The sequence below is a fragment of the Gavia stellata genome, chromosome 14 (genome assembly GCF_030936135.1).
Source record: "Gavia stellata isolate bGavSte3 chromosome 14, bGavSte3.hap2, whole genome shotgun sequence".
Classification (NCBI taxonomy): Eukaryota; Metazoa; Chordata; class Aves; order Gaviiformes; family Gaviidae; genus Gavia; species Gavia stellata.
In genome coordinates, this window is record NC_082607.1 from 8,870,544 (window position 1) to 8,890,505 (window position 19,962).

At 38.0% G+C, this 19,962-nt stretch overlaps 1 protein-coding gene across 8 annotated transcripts in view; it reads right to left on the bottom strand.

The window, feature by feature from the left end:
• LOC104265012 (integrator complex subunit 6-like) overlaps positions 1-19,962 on the bottom strand; it is a 42,615-nt gene that overhangs the window by 7,259 nt on the left and 15,394 nt on the right. For 4 of the 8 annotated variants that reach the window (XR_009484281.1, XR_009484280.1, XM_059824226.1 and 1 more), the window contains exons 3-11: positions 15,703-15,852; positions 14,903-14,992; positions 14,412-14,595; positions 13,429-13,557; positions 11,253-11,416; positions 10,029-10,181; positions 8,288-8,420; positions 2,131-2,225; positions 1,272-1,382 (exon numbers count right to left, since the gene is read on the bottom strand). Coding sequence is in view for 6 of the 8 variants with exons in the window: in XM_059824226.1 (XP_059680209.1) it covers positions 1,272-1,382; positions 2,131-2,225; positions 8,288-8,420; positions 10,029-10,181; positions 11,253-11,416; positions 13,429-13,557; positions 14,412-14,595; positions 14,903-14,992; positions 15,703-15,852 (1,209 nt within the window). In the remaining 2 variants the exon portion in view is untranslated. The remainder of the gene's footprint in view (positions 1-1,271; positions 1,383-2,130; positions 2,226-8,287; positions 8,421-10,028; positions 10,182-11,252; positions 11,417-13,428; positions 13,558-14,411; positions 14,596-14,902; positions 14,993-15,702; positions 15,853-19,962) is intronic. The other 4 variants (XM_059824230.1, XM_059824228.1, XM_059824231.1 and 1 more) reach the window with 1 other exon arrangement.

A 19,962-nucleotide genomic window follows, 5' to 3' on the forward strand; every position in this document is an offset into this window, starting at 1 on the left:
AACTCAATTCCATATTTCATTTTTGAAACAACCTACAAACTAAGGTTTGCACTGTATGTTTGCAACAAGGGAGAAAAGTTGTAAAATACATTTGCTTCACCAGTAAGTTTCTAAAAACATATTACTTCTCCAATTAGCACAGATTTCTTATTATAGCTATATATATATAAAAAATATTTTACTGTATTAAGCTTTAACTCTATTCAAAGTAGGACCCCCTTGCAATACCTCCAAAAAACCCCAACCAACCAAAACCCCAAAACCCATGGTGATTGCAACCCACTTCCCCCAGATCTCATCCTCTGCACAGTTTACTTCATTATCTGCAGGAAACTGAATTTAAGGACAGCAGGAGCACAGCAGAATTCTGGAATTGCTTGTCCGTAATACAGGAGCCTATAATGCATCCAACACATTTAAACTGTTTCATGTGCTGAGAATGTCTGTGAAAACCACAGTAGCCATCTCAAGCCATTCCAACTCCATATTGCAGATAAGTAATATGAATTTGCATATCATTAAGTCACTGAAACACCACAGGAAGTTTTATGACTAATAGATGCTCAGTCATTCAGAGGCTTTTGGAATGTATTTTGTTCATTCTTTAAGGCAAAGAATTTTTTCTTTGTAATTTTAAAGGCTGCACTGCTTCCCCACTGACTTCTAGGTATTAAACTACTGTTTTAAGAACCATTCGTGCTAAGGAGTCATGGCTTTCAGACAGTTACACCTGAAATGGCGTTCTTGACAAAGAGAAAAAGATATGTAAGACTATTTCCCACCAGGTCACACTTAAACATAGAATTGATTCGACCTGAAGGAAACAGGAAGTTTGAACTATGACTTTAATCCCTGGGGATTAAAACGTGAACGTACACTTTTTTGGAACATACACATTGCCAAGGTACACATGAAAATAAACATGAGACTGAGAGCAAGCCTCTGACTTCAGCTGTGAAGAACAATGGCAAGAGCAGTCATAAATCCAATTAGTGATAATCTTTGGAGTTTAAAGGTCTAGCAGATACTTAAAATGTAGCTGAAGAGGTCTCCTTCGCACTCCCCTCCACCACTTGCAGAAGGCACAATCACTGGCTACAGAATCACTCTGGATTCATCCATATTTGCAGTGGAAATGCTCACCAATCTTCAATTACAATATATGCTGTACACCCATATGAACTCCCACAGGGATTAACTGCTTTATTATGAGATTACCACAAACTAAATAATCAACGCACTTCTAATTGCAAAGGTTTTATCAATACTACCTGTTGGCTGAGTTTTTTAAGGTAAGAGATAACACTGTAACTAAGTCCACAATCTAAATTATCTGATATCAGATTTGGAGCTCCCATCATCCTTAGGGCTTTCTTTAATGGCTATAAGGAAAACAAAATACACAATAGTAAGCGAATAAGTCTTTAAAAAAAATTTTATAAGATCAATTACAGGAAGCTAAGGCACATGGATTAGTGCTCTAGCTTTTCCACTTTTGGCCACTAAAATTCAAGTCTATTCAGATAACATGTGACACGAGTTTGGTAGTCTAACTAGCTCGCAATGGACATTATGCCACATTACCAAGACACCACATGGTGTGGTGCCACTGGCAATTTCCACTCAAAGGCTCAGTACCAGAATAGCCGGGATGATGCAAGTCCATATTGAGGTGCATTGTCCAAGCTACATGTAAACGGTGACACAGTGTCTCCCCCCACCCTTTATTCGGCCCAGCCAGTTCACTTAGTATCAGCTTCCCGAGTTCTAGCACTTCACCCACATTAATAAACAAACAAATCTGCATTTTCCTTTTCAAGTTACAAAAATAATGCCAAATTTGGTTTCTCTGAACAATCTAAAGTACTTTAGATGAAAGCTTATTTAATATTTCATGAACAGAAAATACATTTAATATCTTAATATAGTTACTATTACTCATTATTACTAGAAATTTATTTCTTAAAAATGTTTAACCTGATCTACATACCTCTGCAGAACAAAATGTTTACTATCTAAAATGCCATCATAATTATGTAAACAAAGTTTACTAGGAAGAGGTATGATGCACAGGACTCTGGTTACACCAGCCATTATACCCAGGAAGATGAAATGAGAAAAGGAACATACCAGTAAGTAGTAAGGAGGCATTGTTTTTAAGTAGTTGTCAAAAGCCTGTCGCCACTTCAGATTTGGCTTAAGTTTGTGAACCTTAAATAAGTCATCTGCAACAAGGAAAACAACAAAAGAAGGTTTAATTTATACAGTCCCAGACCATTAGTATTATCCAAAATTCAATGTGCCAAGTTTCCCCCCCTTTTCTTCCCCCTCCACCCATCTCCCAATGGGGCTTCCCCACAAAAACTGTTCTTAACCTTAGGTTTAAAGGATTGTGAATCCCCAGTCCTAGCTGCAGCAGACAATCCAGAGCAAGTCCTCATTATAGGCAAACTTACAAGGTACACCAGGCTTAAATACTGCACACAACTACTAGCAGCATGGAAGGTGCAACAGATCCACCTGTTAAGAGTTTCACCTCCCTTGCATCACCAGGGACTCCCTGTATCTGATTTAACCAAAAATTAATTTGGTTTAATTTCCATTTTCAGCCCAGCCTTCTTTTGTTCAACCTGTATGACGGAATTCTGGTCTCCAACAAAAACATTCTTGGGCAAAGGGAAAGGAGAAAAAAAAAAATATCAGAGCAGGGAATCTTTCTGGTCAGTTTTGCTGGAATCTTTCTGGTCAGTTTTGCTGGACTCTGCTGACAACAGCAGCTGGCTGCTCCCCGCAGAGAAGGGGTGTACCTCCAGCCACACTGCCTGTCTCATGCCAGAGCAGCAAACTCTCCCACAGATATAGACAAGTAATTAGCTACAAAAACTGCTGCCCTTTAAGAGAGGGGCAACCAGACAGATTACTTCCTTTGGACAGTTTTAGAAATACCTTGCTTGCACTACAGGTGTGCATATTGCTGTTTAGGAATCACTGAGTTGAAGCATGTACCTATTTGCCGTGCACGCTATAAACTGTGACAGTGATCTCTAAACATCAAAAACGAACACAGTATCTTGCAATTTATCATTTGAAATTATGGATTATCAATCAAGATCAAGTTTCTCCTTAGTAGGGCTGTAACATGCTGGCGAAGTGAGGCTAATAGAAAGATATGCAGGACTGGAGAAAGGGATGTCCGAATATTAACTGGGGAGAGCTGCACGAGACAGATGCACGGAAAACAGTATGCAAAAGACAGGTGCAGCAAGGAAGTTGTTTTCTCCAGATTAAGCTTTCATGAAGGTGTATTTGGAGAAGAAAATTTGACCTGCATAGTATTCTGCACAAATCAAACAGATGTTAAGATACAATTTTCCAAGGTCTCGTAGTCAAACCACACTTAATTACAGGTATTTTCCAATCTAAATGAATGCTGTATCACATATAAAAACCACACTACAGATGCTTGTTCTCTTTCCTGGCCTGAAGGAAGTGGGGTGGGTTTGACAGGACAAGTTAGAACTCCATTTAAAATCTCAATATACCACATGCTTAGCACTATTATCCAAAAGAACCTGTGATGATATCATGACATATGGTAAATACAAAATAATATCCATTCTTATCTTATAAGCCTATTAGCTTTTTGCAGCAAAATGGAAGTTAAACTATACCCCTCCCCCAAAATTCAAAATGAAAAAAATAAATTTACACTGTAAAATGTTCCGTATCATAGTATGCCCTAATATTTTAAAGTCTATAAGTTGGTTATGAGCACAGCTTGAACCTTAAACCCGTTATCAGCACTATATTACTGTCTCACTTCCTGCACTGTGAAGGTTGTACCAGTATATAACCCCCACAAGTTCAACTGCACAGCCCCTCTTAAATGGCACAGATGTTCATAATGCTCAGCTAGCTGTAATTCTTAATCCACAGCATAGCTGTGGTCTGAGAAGTCAAATGCAAAAGCACCTCCCTGATCTTTGCTATCCAAGTAAGAAGTTCTCCAATCTATGTAGAGCTTCAGCAGAGATTTATCTACTTAAAATGAGAGCCCCCTCCCCACAGCACGAACTCACTGCAGCAACTCCTAACCTCTAAAAGGAAGACAGTCATGGTAGTAAACACAGACACAAGTTTCAAAGATAACATCACCATCAACATCTTACCTGCCTCTATCACAAGAGTTTGAGACATACACTGTCAGTAGATTGCAACACAGGCAATTGAAATGTACTTTTTCCACTGTGTCCTGGCTGCACATAATTATTTATAAAAATAAGCAAACAAACAGTAACCCAGTTAACTATGTCTTTCACAGATTAAACCCCAAACTTTTGTAGATAAAATCCAAAAGTATTGAAAAAATCTTTTCATTAATCAGTTTTAATCCAACCTATTCATTTTCAGATACTACTCTCTGTACAATCCACTTAATGCAGAATTCTTTTTACTTCTAAACTCAGAAGGAGCTGAAAGCACTGGATAATTGGGAACATGGTATTAAAAAGCACTAGGAAAGGGCCATAAGCTGCAACAATTCAAGAGATCAGGTGAAACTATAGACAGACCAGTTAATTTAAAACTGTGTTGTGAAGTCTTTATCCACTTCAGATTAATGTACAAAACAACCAAATCATGACAAACAGGATACCAACACACATCTTTAATACCCAGTACCACATAAGGGGACTTGATGCACCTTCAAGCTCAGTGAACAGTTAAAAAAAAAAAAACAGCATGAGAGAGAGAATGGTCAGCAAGTAATTTTAGTAGTTCAGCTGGAGCCTAGTTACAAGAACACTTCATGTGACAACAGTCTAGTTGTGAGTAACAGCTTGCACCATGTAACCCAAAGTAAAAACTTACACTTTTTTTTTTTACATCACCACTCACATTTAAGTCCACCTGAGCAAGTACACCACCATTCCCTGTTGACTCCTATAATTCTCTGAGCTTTCTAATGCCTCTGCACTAATAGATATACCTCTTTGTTTTAAGCAGTAGAGACTCACGATTTTACATTCACAGAAAGCGGTGTCCTTCCCCTGCAAACAATCTAGCCAAAACTAAGGCACTACAATGTAAAATAGTATCTACCATTAAAAAAGGTATTGTGGCACTCTTTCCATTGATACAAAATGTTTGCCTCTCCCTCCCAGTGACACAGCTTGCTATGTTCACATTTCTGAGAAAGACAGCCCTTGGTTTTCAAAATATAAAATCATTACCTGCAGGTTCTCTCAAGGAGCCTGTAAAAGCAAAGGAAACTGTCGATGCTGCAGTGCTTCATGGGCAGAGATTTTCTAAATGCTCATCCTTCTGCATATTTAGACCCACAGAGAAAGGGCATTAACCACCTTCTCGTGGTATTTTCATCATGGCTGTTTCACTGCTGCTTCTGCTCCCAATGAATAATCAATCCTAGAGCCCTGCAGCGCCTGCCCTCCCACTAACACAGCTAGGATCAGCCAAGGAAACTCTTGGGCAAGGCAGGAGCGTTCAGAAGTATACCTCATCTTTGCTAAGCTCTCTCTCTAACCCCTCATTTGACTTCTACTTTATGAACTTGGCTGTACAATTGTTTTTAAACAGAATAATATCAGAAGTACAATAGCTTTACTAGTTTCTGATAAAGGCAACAATCCTTCAAGAGGAAATTTCTATAACCCATGGGCCAAACATATTCAGCATCAAAGTATATCAGCATCTGTCTGTGAAAAGGTCTGCCTTCAGAAGTCTGCCTCACACTGAACAAAAAAAACAGAAAAGAAAAAATGCAGCCCACCTCCTCAGTTCTCAGAGCAAACCACCACCCCAAGCTAGTCATGGTGCCTCTCTAGCCTTTCCTATGAGAGCAAAAAGGAGCTGCTCAATTGCAACAGCACAGCCCACATGGTCTGTCTTACCGCTGTAAAAGATCTAGAGATCAGAATTTTTGTCAATCAATTTACCATAGTGCATGGATCAGGTTACACATGGACTGTGTGGCTTCACTGTTTTATGAAGTCTCATTAATTGGCTCCGTTCCTTACAAAGCTTCAGATTCTAAAAGCAGACCCATTAAGTTACAAGCTAGGAGAGGCTACAGCATTCCCAAATCCACTCTTGCAGAAACCGAGATATAAATCACCAAATCTATAGGATGTGGTACAATTTACCTCCTTCAGTCACGGACCACTACAACTTGTTTTAGTTTGCTCAAGTATCATCTGCAAGCCTCCTCATGCATGCCTGTCTTACCTGTCTGTTAGGGCTGTCTCTTACATTGTTTTCCAAAAACAGAATTAAAACTTCCCCTGCTCAAGAATGCAGGAGGAATACAAAAATGCAAGAAAAAAATTCTTAAGCATCTTGCTATCTGTTTATAAGGCTGAACACACGTAAGCCACTTGATAAGACATTACAAATAATATAGCTGTAAAGTGGTTTTGGCTTTGCCTTAAAGAGTCACTAGAAGGAAGGGAGAGAGATTATACATGGTACTATCCTGAGGTAAGTCCCAGTCCCCCAACACAATATTCTACCATTAAGACAGTAGCCACTAGAACCTCTCTGATGCATCAGTACGGGTGGTAGTGGCTGAATAGAGCAGACTTCTCGTCTTGGAAGTTCTCACATCCTTTTTAATCTGGGTAAGAGTAATGAAAGATTGGTTTTACACATGCAAATCAGTCCTCTACGGAACCATCAGTATCCACTACTGGTACACATTAAGACAGACACAGGGGGAGCATTTAAAAAACAGAAACAACCCCTACCTACCTACAGAGACAAACACAGAGTCGATATTTTTTAAAACACCTACAAATAATCTAGCAGGTATGCTGCTTATCATCTTAGTAATTTTCTGTACTGCTAAGTAGAAAAGGGGCCAGATTGGCTTTCCTGTTTTATGTATATTCCACAGAACTTAATTCCACCATGCCTTAGAGACCGAGGATAAACAAAGTCCTGGAATGAGATCTGAACCTAACACTTTGTGTATGTGTTTGTGTTAACAATATGGAATGCACAATATTTGCGTTCTAGAGAAAACATCCGCTTTACAACTCAGGCAACATGGAAGCTCTGCATCTTCCTTTAAACAGCCTTCAGAAATTTAAGATGTGGGCTACCAGGTGAGTAAACTGCAGAATAGCACTACACATACTGAAAAATGCCTTTCTCCAAAGAGCAGGAAGAGCTTTACACCCCTGCAAAAAAGGCAGGGGGAAGACAGAGCTGCCAGGGAAGACACAGCAGAACTACAAATGTCAACAAAATGAATAGGGAAATTAATTTAGTATCAGTGATGTCTCTTCAGTTAGTGGATCTGCTGCAGTAATTCAGTAGCTACAAACTCACAGAAATTCTAATTTTGTCTAGAAGTATCCTACTTTCACACTTTGGAACAATTATTAGGCTACATGGATGACTATAAGACACATTCAAATTATTAGCAAGCACAATTTTTTTTTTTGTTATAACCAGGATTATGAAAAAGCATTCTTGAACTGCGTTGCACTTTTTTTTCTAGAAATGAATGGAAAAATCCTGTGTAAGACAGTAAGAGTCAATGTTAATTCTCTTGATCGCCACTTATTCTGTATCACTAAACACATGCACAAAAACCAGAACAAAAAAGCCTTACAGCATCTTCAACTAAAAGGGTTAGTAGCACCCTGGAAACTCCTCTCTGCCATTACCTTTATGCCAGAACCCTAACAGCCACAATTATTACAGCAGTTACTCAGACAGCACCTTTTCATACCATCCTTCCTGTAGAAAGTAATTTCATTGCAGGAGTGAAAAAAACACTGGTCCTTTGGGCAGGAAAGAAATGTAGATTGTTTCACTGCTCAATTCCTTCTTACTGCTCTAAACTGCGTCAGGGAATTCCCTCTTCCCAACACCCATGACAAACACTGCATCTGATCTTCCAGTAAAAAATTAGCTGCTACAAGAGCAACTGCAAAACCTGGATACACCACACCCTAAATGAGGGAAAAGAATGGAGGTTGAAGCTTACTCCAGGTTAAGGAAGAGGCTACGTGTCTAGGAGGTGAACAGCATCAAACATGCACTGGAAGCAGGTAGCTCTCCTCCTCTGCTGGAGAGAAAAAAAGGGAGAGGGGGTATGAAAATCCTCTCCTCCCAAATTATGTTAAAGAGTTTGCAACATTCTCTACTCTCTCATCTCCATTATTTTATAACGTCTCAAACTAAGGCAGAACACCAACCATTATTGTTTTTCTTTTACTCTGAAGTAGCTGTATTGGTAGTGCAATGTAAATTTATTACCTACCTAACAACGGAAGTAAAACAGGATAGTTGTAAGGCATCACAAAGAGGTTTACACAGGTTAAAGTAGTGCTTGCTTTTAAATACCCGAACGGATGGCCAAGTTCGCTGTATTTTCCACTGCTACTCACAAATACCTGATAAAGAATAAGAGATATCACTGTATTAGAAGAATATGAAGAATATTAAGCATGGGGCATTTAAAACTTAAAATCAGTCTGAATCCAATTGCATTAAGACAGCAAATTATCGAGAACAGCTAAGTCTGAGGTTGCACACATCAGGATGAGCATGCACTTACACTACCCAGTCACAAAACTGAGACATGAAACATTTAGTGAACTCCCAGCCAGTGTGAAAATGCTCTTCACAGTATAATCTTTAGTGCTTTAATGAAACTACTTTGAAGTGATGCTCTGAAAAGTTTTTGAAATTATTTAAAACAGATTAGGAGACATCTGTTGAAGGTATGTTAACAAACAATCTATTTGAAATTAGTCTTCTGACTCATAAAATAGCACAACTAAAATTTACAACACTGATAAAAGAAATCTAAAACTTTTAAAGCATAGAAATTAAGCAAAACAAACAAATATTCAAGAAATGTCTTTTAACTATGCCAAGCATCAACATTCTTAACAGTGACTTTTTTTTTTTTAAAGTGTATATATATGGCGGTATTAACCTTGAAAAGCAATGCATGCAAACAACTATTTCAAAAGGATAAAGATGGCACATATTCTTATTAGGACAGTCAAAATAACCCACATCTAACCAAAAATAGTTTTCCGAAAAAAAAAGTAAACCTTGCCATAAAAAGGAAGTGTTTTTCCTCTATTTTTTCAGAGCGTAAGGAACAGGGTTTGTTACATGGTTTCTATGACAATGAGCCTATTTCTTTAGTTTGTAAGTGTCTGATATGTAGCTGGGAGAAGAAAAGCAGTTTTTGAAAAACAGCAGAGTAATACCTTAGGCAAATAATGTACCTACGAATGCTTAAAGGACATTTGTAAAATTAGTTTATTAAAAGTAACTTCAATTTTTCTTCTGAATATGTGTGTCATATTTTCAGTTAAGTTGTAATATTTATTAGGGAAACAAAAACATGAAAGGGACACCTCCAAACCCATCTTTCCAGCTAAAGTATCATACTAAGCAAACTCCTGGTGTACATATTAAACTATTCTTTACAAGAACACCATCGAGAAAGGAATTATAAGCCTTATTTTATAGAGCATGCAGAAACAAGACACTTATCCAAAAATCACAAAAGGAGCATGTGACAAAGGATTTCAGCAACAGAACTTTGACCTCTTCAAGGCCAATCTAGTCACCAAGATCAACAGCTTCTATTCAATTCCCATTAGCAGTTTCAACCATCCAATGGAAATTATTTGCAGCTGTTGATTAGGTAACATGATGGAAACTAGTGCTAGATTTTCCCTGTAAGCAAATGGAAGCCTACAGAGAATTTCAATTTAGTCGAAAATGGAACCTGCGGGACACATTTCTTAGCAAAATGAGATGGACCTAGAAACAGAATTAAATGAGATTACAAAGCCTGTAGAGGGAACACTCATTCTGACTCCAGATAATTCTATTAGAAAGGAGGTAACTGAAACCTTGACATGTTTCTTCTCATCAAAGGCAGCGTCTGCAACCAGACCCCAATTCTCCAGGCTTACAAAGACGGAAGTACCTTAAGATGCCCGTTACATTTCTAGAATCAAATAAAGGGCAAATACCTGCCAGCAGGTATGGGGAGACTTTCGTTCCAAGATGTACTGTGTTAACGGTGAAGGCTCAAGCTCATACTTGTCAAAAGGAAGCTTGTCTATTACCATTGGCTCACAATCAACACAGGAGAACCTCACAACAGGGTGAGCTGTGCGCGGAGGCTAAAAGGAAGGGGGGAAGAAAAACATATCCATTTTCTGGTATTTATGGTAAACAAATCAATTATCTTAAAATTATTCATATGCATGTATTTTACCATCCTATAGGATTAAACTCTGTTTCTACAATTTCCTCTAAAAGAGAAAAAGATACAAGCTCCCACAACAGAAGACAGATTAAGTAATTCTCTAACTTACACACACATACAGACATTCTTCCCACCAAGAGAAAAACATGGTTAATATTCAACTATTTATCTTGATATTTAAAAGCCTCCATGCCAATCAACCTATAGTATCACAGACACGTTTAAAGAAAAAAACTTCAACTCTGCTTCCCAGCTTGATGTTCACAGAATTACAGATGTGAAACTGTGTTCACTGTGCAAAGGATATCTCAAGATACTCCCTGCCAAGTCTGATTTTTTCCCTCTTGAATCATGGGGTGGAAAAACAGTACCTTGAGTACTTGCAAAGTACAGAAACAGAACATGCCTAACAAAAGAGATGTTTAGAAAGGCTAGTAAGACATGCCAAATGTATGATCATTTCAGTAAGAAAAGGAGAAATGAATGCTGGTTTCCCTCATTTTCTGAATGGGGTAACTCTTCTCTTTCAGTTTTAGTTCTTCCTACTAATGAAAGAAGAGTCCATACATAAGGTAATACTAAGCAGAGAAAACATGGCTGATCTTCTATCAAAAACAAATACTCCTTTTTCCATATAAATGCATTTTATAAAGCTTTGATTAAAATTTAATAGGTTCTCTATGATTTGTGGTATGTGAAGTAATTTATAGTTAAATTTTATAATCTTTCAAAAACCATTTATCAAATTAACTAACCATATGCATGGAAGTAAACCTTCCAGATGCAAAAAACATCACAGCATACAGTATCTACATTAGATTATATCATTCTGTGTTAAAAATAGCTTTAACTACCCTTTTAAAGCAAAGTCAGATCATATTAGTAAACAGAGAAAGGGGGAAAAAAAACCCAAACTACTTTATCATTCATTTTCAGTCTGTTTCATTAGGTGTAGAATCCTTTTTTCAGTTCTTATTTTACTTACCAGTGTTGGTGAATTCTGATCAGGCCAAAAAGATTCTGGAATTGGCCAATGCCCAACAGGAACACCAGTTTTAGGGTTAGGCCGTACATAAATGAGTTTATGACAACTATGCCACGGTTGAGAAGCAAATGAATTGATGGGCCTGGATGAATCAACAAGTCCATCTAAAATTTAAACAAAGCAAAATAACAATAAAAAAGAAAATAAAAAGCTACATGCATGCATTTGTCTCCCAGCAAAATTTCTGTATTAGCAACCAACAAGGTGTTTCATTACAGTTGTTTCAAAGACATACAGATGTTTACATCAGTGGCTGAAAAAACTATATATCAAAACGTAGAACAGCATCATCTGAGAAACAATAATAACATTTGCCCACATATACCCTTCTGCTCCTGTGGCATAGCCATTAGATAATTAGTGCAGCAACGCATGCTCGGCTATTACGGAAAATGCTATTTGCTTAAGATTAGTAATTTGACATAGATCTGATAGGCAACAGCAAGCCTGTCATTTTTAGTTCTGCTGCACCTGTAAAGACTAGCAATTTGCATTTAAAAGCTCTCTGACTGATAATTCCAGTGGAAACTGGAAATGGAAAAAAGTTTCATGGAAAAGTCAGATGCATCTTGCAGGAACAGCTTTTGTCACATTTTTAATCAGTAAGAATTCACAGATCACTTAAATCCTACCCTCTACTAGAAAGACCAGTGTTTTCTGCCAGTCCACTGCAGTGTACCAGCACAGACTTCCCTTCACACTGAGGACAAAGTAGTTTGTAGCAGTACAGAACCTCAGCATTAGTTTTCGAGGACTGCTCTTCAAAGCAAACGGCACAGCAGATATCACCCATTTAAAGAATCTTTTTCATTGTGAAGATATTTTACACTACTAATTTTCCCTGCTTTAGATAGCTGGCCAATAATACTCTGCAAAACACCTTCCAGATATATATCAGTTTGGTTTCTCTGCATTGTATTCTCTGCATATATATGCAGTGATTTTTCTAGCATTGTTAAATCCCACCAAACTTCTCTCTAGTTTAAGACTTTCTCAATGCACCTAAAGAGGGAAAGTCCCAATATTTTTGTACATTCATATCCACAGTGCATCACCATTTAACTGTGACCAAAAAAAATTCACCAGCCATTTTGCCACACAGGAAAACATTTGGGCCAACAGAGACACAGGAATTTGCTGAGGTGCTGTCCTGCACAGCATTATAGGAAAGCCTTCCAATAAAATGGCATTTAAATAAGCAAAAGTAGAAAAATAAATATATACAGCAAGAAAAAGGTGATTCAAAAATGAAAGCAGGAATAAAGCTGGCTATTCTAGGATGCTCAGGGGATCCTAAAAGCTATTATGTTTCTGACATTCCAGGAACATCCTCATTTCCTAAACATGAACTGGTCAGCTGTCTATCCTTCCTTTCAGCCATGAATTTCTGCAAATCTGGAAAACTGCTCCACATTAAGAGTGCATTTTCCTCTTCCCTGTTATGCACTTTACTTGCCGCTAGCAAAATAATTCCTTGTTCTTTGCACACAGTTTTTCACCTGCAGCTAAGAACATTGAACTGAAACTTACTATGTTGTGATCAATTAGCAGAATGAAAACTTACAGAGAATTAAGCATTGAGATTACTTTAGAGATGTTTAGGTGTTCAAATACACTAGCCCTGGATTTAATTATTCTAAAAGCAAGTTTTGACAACACTGTAATTCAAACTTTACCACTTCCTCCAAACATTCACTTCCTTCAGCCCTCAACAAAGAGATGAGAAAAGAGTGACAGGAGAGCTAGCAAGCAGGTAGATTGCCCATACAAATATGTGCAAATACATGGCACCATTTAACTTATCAAGGATCAAACTAACACTTGTAAAAATGTAACAAAGGCAAGACTAAACATAAACAAACATAAAACTACTCAAAAGCTATGAACAGCACATCCATTATGATATGGGGTATTTAAAAAGATACCAGAGCTCTGTCACCGAAGCATATACGCTTTATAGCTTAATCGCTTTTTTAGAATGTATTAGGTATTCGATACATCCTGTACACTACACTGAAAAGCTGGGAGGAAGGACACTGAAGACACTTAAGGACATTTGCATGCATACAAAACATTTCTTCTTGAACATTAGGGGAAAAAAACCCAGTTACTGTACCTTCTCCAATAGGAGCTGGATCTGGTCCTGACTTTTCAAAATTAATAACAACTCCACTTTGGACTTTTTGAACTAGAGATTCTAAACATTGATTCAACATTCTTTGTGTCCGAACGCAGTAAGAACGACCTATGCAAGAGATAAATTACACAGGGAAAACACAAAAGCAAGTTTTGAGTAATCTTAATTAAGGAAGATGTTTTATTACATAAGTCACACTGCCAAGGCTTTCTGTTTTATCCAAAATAATAGCAACAAACTTTGCACAAGTTTACGTAAAAGGCAAAATACTTTTCAAATGCAACACAACCAAGGAAAAAAACCAAAACAACAACGTGCTGAGCTTTTACTCATTAGTAAGAGAGGCCATTAAGGCTGTATCAGGCTGGTCCAAGGCCAAGTTTATAAATGCCCTTAAGAACATCTGATTTCACCAAGTGTATGTAATCCATCTGCTTTTCTCTACCCAAACCTTACCAACTCCTACACACTCCTGAACTTCCCCCTCACACGTAACATTTTTTTCAAGCACCAATTAAAAAAAATTCTGATTAACATCCCCAGGAACAGGCTCCAGAATTAATTCTTTTAAGATTAAATTTCTCTTATTAGCACTGCAGCAGAATTAACATCTCAATAATACCTGTCCCACTCAATTCAACATTTAAATAACAAATCTCATGACTGAGCAAAGCCAACCTCTAGGTTGGACAGGTTAGGACAATCTAAGAGATTTTCCAATCCCTCCTACTGGTGCATTAAGAAAATTCTCTCGCATCTACAAGATCCAAAATAGGAATATGATTTTATTTTAAAGTTCTCCTGTGCTACTGGAAACCAAGCTCAAGAAACAGCACACAGATTCACATGGACACTGAGCATTCAGATGGGGGAAACAGCAAGAGGTGAAGTTGAATCAAAGGAAAAGAAACACTTTAAGGCAAATACCAAATGTGAACCAAAGCAAAGTAACATCCCATTACCTCCTGTAACTTCACACATCTGTGTGATAGCAGATTCATCAGTAGGCACGCTCCCAAGTTGCTCTGGTTCAGCAGATGCAGCTCCTGGCAAACGCAGCACTAGAGCAAACAGCCTTTGATCCCAACGAAATGGTTCTTTGGTTAGTTCACTTCCAGGCAAAGGAGAATTCAAAGGAAGATGAAGCTAGTAAAGAAAGATTTAAGAATATTTTCAAGTACTGGACAAACTAATACTCAAATTTATTCATTAACTCTGTAAAGGATGCCATTTCTCTCCTACCCACTAATTTATCTGAAGTTATGGTCTGGAAACCCCCATATGAACTATGAATTTAGGGGCTGGGCAATGACAGCATAGCTAGTTTCTGTTCTCTATCATAAAACAGGCTGATGAAGCAGAATTACTATTAGCAGGAAAAAACAATCAATATTAATCCAGCATAGCACCAACTTGCAAGATTGTAACTTGAAAGAATCTAATGCAAGTTTACCTCCTCTTGGACTCCGGCCGTATTTGTCAGTTTGTTTCCGTCTGTGATGGTAATCAAAATAGATGGCTCCAAAAAGAATGGATTCCTTCCCTACAGACAAAAGCACAGGAATGTTAAGAGTAACCTTAACACTCAGTTATAGGCTTGTATTTTTGTCATTATAAAATAAACAGTAAGATGAGCAATATTTCACAATAATCCTGTAATTTTCTTTCAATAGGTGCAGAGCCATACAGAACTACACAAGATGTGCTACTCTGTGCACTCACACACACACCCTAGAGATTTTTACAATTACTCGTCTTTTTCCTTCAGTAATAATAGGAAACTCCTCTAGCCCACAGAAGTAGTATACAAATCAGTAATAACGCATAGAACTCGGAATTTCATGATGACAGTGGGGCAAAAACCAGAGTACTTTTAAATGGACTCTTTAAATGTGACAGAGGGAAGTCAGGACATTAACTACAGATAACATAAAACTGCAAAGCTGATTCGCTGCCACCCAGTGTACATACTCCCATACAGCACTTGTGTATCTACAGTCAGGGTCATTTATACTACTGCTTTCTTTGTAGTTCAATAAGCAAAAAAGTGCCAGTATATTCCAGGGTATGTTCAGTAGATGTAATAAAAAAGAAAAAAAAGTTCACACTTCAAGTTTTAACACACAGCTATCCAACATTTAAAAAAAGCAAAATGCAAAATCAAAACTTGAATGACCAAAATCCCTCCCCCACTATAATTTTGAAAAACACAGAAAAATAAAAAAGACAGAACGCTATACACAGATTTGTTACCTGTCCATAGTTGTCTATTCCAGACACTAATCTATTGAGATTTAACAAGTCAAACGATGACCTGAGTGCCTGACCAAGGGTTGTTAGTCCTGAAGCCTGAAGATTTTTCAGTTCATTCATAAATGTTGCGTGGTTTTCCTTCCATCCAGCCTATTACATAAACCAAAAAAGCTTTTAAGTTATTTTAGCAACAAACTGCAATCAACTGCAAGTTGTCGTTTATCTCCCTTCCCACCAAAAAATTAGATTATATTCCTGATTAATAGATACACTGCATCATTTATATACTGCACACACCTAATCCATGTATGCGCAACTTGATGTGAAACATACATTTAAGCCTACAATGGAAGACTCACAAAACGCACACACACACAGAGTCAAGCATTTGAAAAAAATTTGTAAATACTCACCTCTTACCACGAAAACTGCTGTAGAGGTGATGCAATTAACAGAAGGATTTGGATTTAGCGTGTGAATATTTTATTAGAAGAAACTGTCAAATTTTGAAATCAGAAATGCAGCTGCCAAATAGCAATGATAAAACAAAGATACAAGCAGCATAATGTTGCTGCTTCCTCTGTCATATACCCATCCCCCTTTCGTCCATAAATCAAGGCTGGAAGGAAACAGAGGATGCATATGCAACGTGTACTAATGCAGGAGTTGAAAATCTTAACAGTGACAGTTAAATCAAAATGATAAAGAACTAGTAGTAACAGTGACTGCCATCTTTGCTCCCTAGTCGCATCCTCCCCTTTCCACAATTTCCCCAAGTAGGAAGCATGGAAGCATATTTAAAAAAAAAAATCATAATCAGCTATTTTTAATATATTACATGACTCTCGCTCAACTTTTCCATTTTTCTTGTACTTCCTCCACACATCCCCCAGGCTCATTTCATGCCTCTTACTGTACTATCAAGCACCCTCTGTCACTTCTGCATTACCAATCCCCTGCCTTTCTCCTACCCTGGTATTTCAACTGCCAGCCCTGTAACTACCCTCTTCTGTCCTTACTTCCCAGCATAAAACTTCCTATGGAGTAGTTGCAAACATCCCATATAACAGAGAACCAAATCATTGTTTAGAGTGTCTCAGCATCACAGCCTGAAATTTTGGAGGTCATGAAAAAAGTTGTTATTGCTGCCAAAGCCTGCAGACCAATCAAAGGAAAACCAAAAAGTGATGAGGATGGATCAGTCCTACAAAGTACTCTGGATTCTGTGGTAAGCAGGGCTAACCTACAAAGTACTCTGGATTCTGTGGTAAGCAGGGCTAACCTACAAAGTACCCTGGAATCTATGGTAAGCAGGGCTAACATACAACAGCATCAGTTGTGATTCACATACCCTTCTCTTAAAAAGTGGTATGCTGCAGATTCAGGAAGCTATTTTAGAAAACACTTGCTCTGCTCACAGGGAATCACTGGAGGATGTAAGCTGCCTCAACTAAAACAAGCAAAGCTTGAAAACCCCAGATATTGACACAATTATCAGCCTTGCTATCACATCTTACTCTCCAAACCACTCTCGCAGTAGGCAAGCAGTTATTCACCCAGGTTCATTATCATCTGGCACCACAGACATTCCCATGCTCCACAAGGAATCCTAGTTATGCAGACATGGAGAGAATTACTTCAGTTTGACTTTTGCTGGGACAACCTCTGAGCAACACATCCTTCAGGTAAAGTAGGTTGTCTCCTCCCTGGTGCACTGGGCTCAGCAGCAATCACCTGCTGACTACACCACGCTGTGCAAGAACCTGAAAGGACAGGATTTTCCTGTGCTTTTTAAACAGCTATATCCCACTGCCAACCTTTAGTACACACTGTGGGCTGCACGGATGGTCATAGGATAGACAAGTTTGGAGCCATAAAAGAATGCAAGAATGAAGTAGAAAGGAAGGACATGAGATGATCAACTCTCTGCTGAGTTCTCAGGCCTAAGCCAGGAGGGTTTCTTTTCAGAATGAGGAATTATCAAAGAGATTCAACAAAAACAGTTTTTGGTCAAGTTTAGCTTCCTGAACCAGTTCTTCAAGCTTTAGATTAGTGCAAGGGAGACAGAGAGAAAGCTCTGCAATGGGGCAAAGAAAGAACAGAATTTCAGCAGGACTGGCCCAGCTTTATCATCAAACAGCACTTGAAGCTCAAAAGGAACACTGTAGTTCCATCAGCCAGGTAATTCCCGATAAAACACCGTCAACACCCCCTCACAACCGCAGCTTAACAAAACACAGCATCTCCTCAGCTGAGCCATGGCAATTCCCCGCACAGTGCTTTCAGCCCAAGGCAAGAATAAAGTACAAGCAGGGTCATTGCTTTGGAGAAAAAGTGACTTAGTTAATGATTTTTTTCAGAGTAAAAGAACACCAAATCCCAACAAGATAATTTGTGTTATCCTAAAAAAGTTTGTCTTAAAACAATTTAAAGTGAACAACTACAAAAGTCTTTTTGTATGAATGCTATGAACCCTTAGATGTCAGTGGAACCGCTTCATTTTGTCTGGTAAAAACACCTACCAGGTTAGCCCAGCTTCTTGGGAATAGCCAGGCTAGAGTTCAGAAAGTGTTTTCCAGCAAAGACTGCTGTTTGAGTTACTTTGTTGCAAAGTACCAGACAGGCAGGGGAAGGGAGGAATAAAACATTTACAAAGGAAACACTATTCCTAGCCTACAAGTCTTGATTCGAACTCTAATGAATTTAAGAGTATTTCTTTGTAAAATAAACAGTAACAATCCTCACTGATATTTGGATATTCTGTTTTCCTTTCCTACTGTGTTTGATCTAGCTGCAGGGTGGTCAACTGCCTGCAAAACACGCTGCCATTTTTCCCATGCATAACCAAGCAAGCTGAAGGTACAAGGAGCAGCTGACCACCACTGGTTTGCCTTCTAAGAAAATGATTTTTCATCTTACAGCCTCTCACAGGATCTTTAAAGATAAAGCTGAGGAGAGCTGTACCTTTTAAATAAAAAGAGTAATACCGAAGAACTACTCATTAAGTGAACAAGGGCAGCAAACGCAAGATTTCCTAATTCCATACCCAGTTTTAAGTAAAGTTCTGATTAGTTAGTGTACTACATTCTCTAGCTTATCCTCAAGCAAGCTTTTTGAATCAAAACCACCAAAATTAATGGCAAGAAGGTATACTTCTGTAAAATGTTTTTTCCAGAAAGACTCTAGCCAATGTATATAATTAAACATGTATTTCAGGGGCAGAAACTAAAGCCCCAAAGAACTCTGTATATTCTCCTCTCCATACGTACAGTAGGATCATTCTTAGGGCAAAATAAAAAGAGTCAAGTACGTAATACAGAGCATATGAATAATGAGTTCAACAAAGCACTTTAAAGTGATTAAATAATAATCCTTCCTAAATTCAAAATACTGCCACTAATGCTGCTTAGAAAAAAGCACTGCTTTTATGTAGCACTGCTTCCATTTGCCAGCAGAAACACTAATGACCAAGAAAACCCCCACCAATCATAACCCCACAACCTTAGACAACCAAACACAAACATTCTACAAAAACTACATATCCTCTACAGGTCAGTAATTACTAAGTCAGAACTAAACAATAATTATTTTAGTTGTTTATGAACCAATTCTAACATGAAGAGTAATTTTTCATCTTCAATATTACATTCCTACTTAGTCACTTTTATGCCCAGAATTTACTAATAGCAATCTGAGCAACCTGTCTTACCACTATGTTACTAGTTTCTCCTTTGATAATTTATATGAAGAAATAATTTTAGCCTGTATACACATACCAAACAACTTTCAAAGATAGCTGGAAAAAAACCCAAGTACTATAAGCAAAAAATCTCATCCTGCTTGCTTACGCCAAGAACAGGCAAAAATGCAGTGTCATTTAGCCTTCTGTGTTGACAACTGCAAGCTTTGGATACCATCCTACGAAACCCTGAGATTTGGAAGCAGCATACCACCTTCCAGCTCCTGGCTTTGGCCTCTGCAAGTGAATCACACTGAAAAAATAACGTAGTTAAAAGGTAACGTTTTTTTCTGGTGACTTAGTTTTCAGACAAGTCCATGCCCTGCTCCTTTTCATCATACAGCTATAGAAGCATTTCAGCTGCTTCAAGAAGCAGGTAAGGTCAAAATTGCTTTTTTCAGCAGTAGATAGGCCCAGGCTATCTAGAATTCAGACAAACATCAAGGTGAAAAACATAGTGAAGAAGGGAAGGTTTTATTTATCCCAACCAGAACCAAGACTAACTGAACATCAGAAGGAAT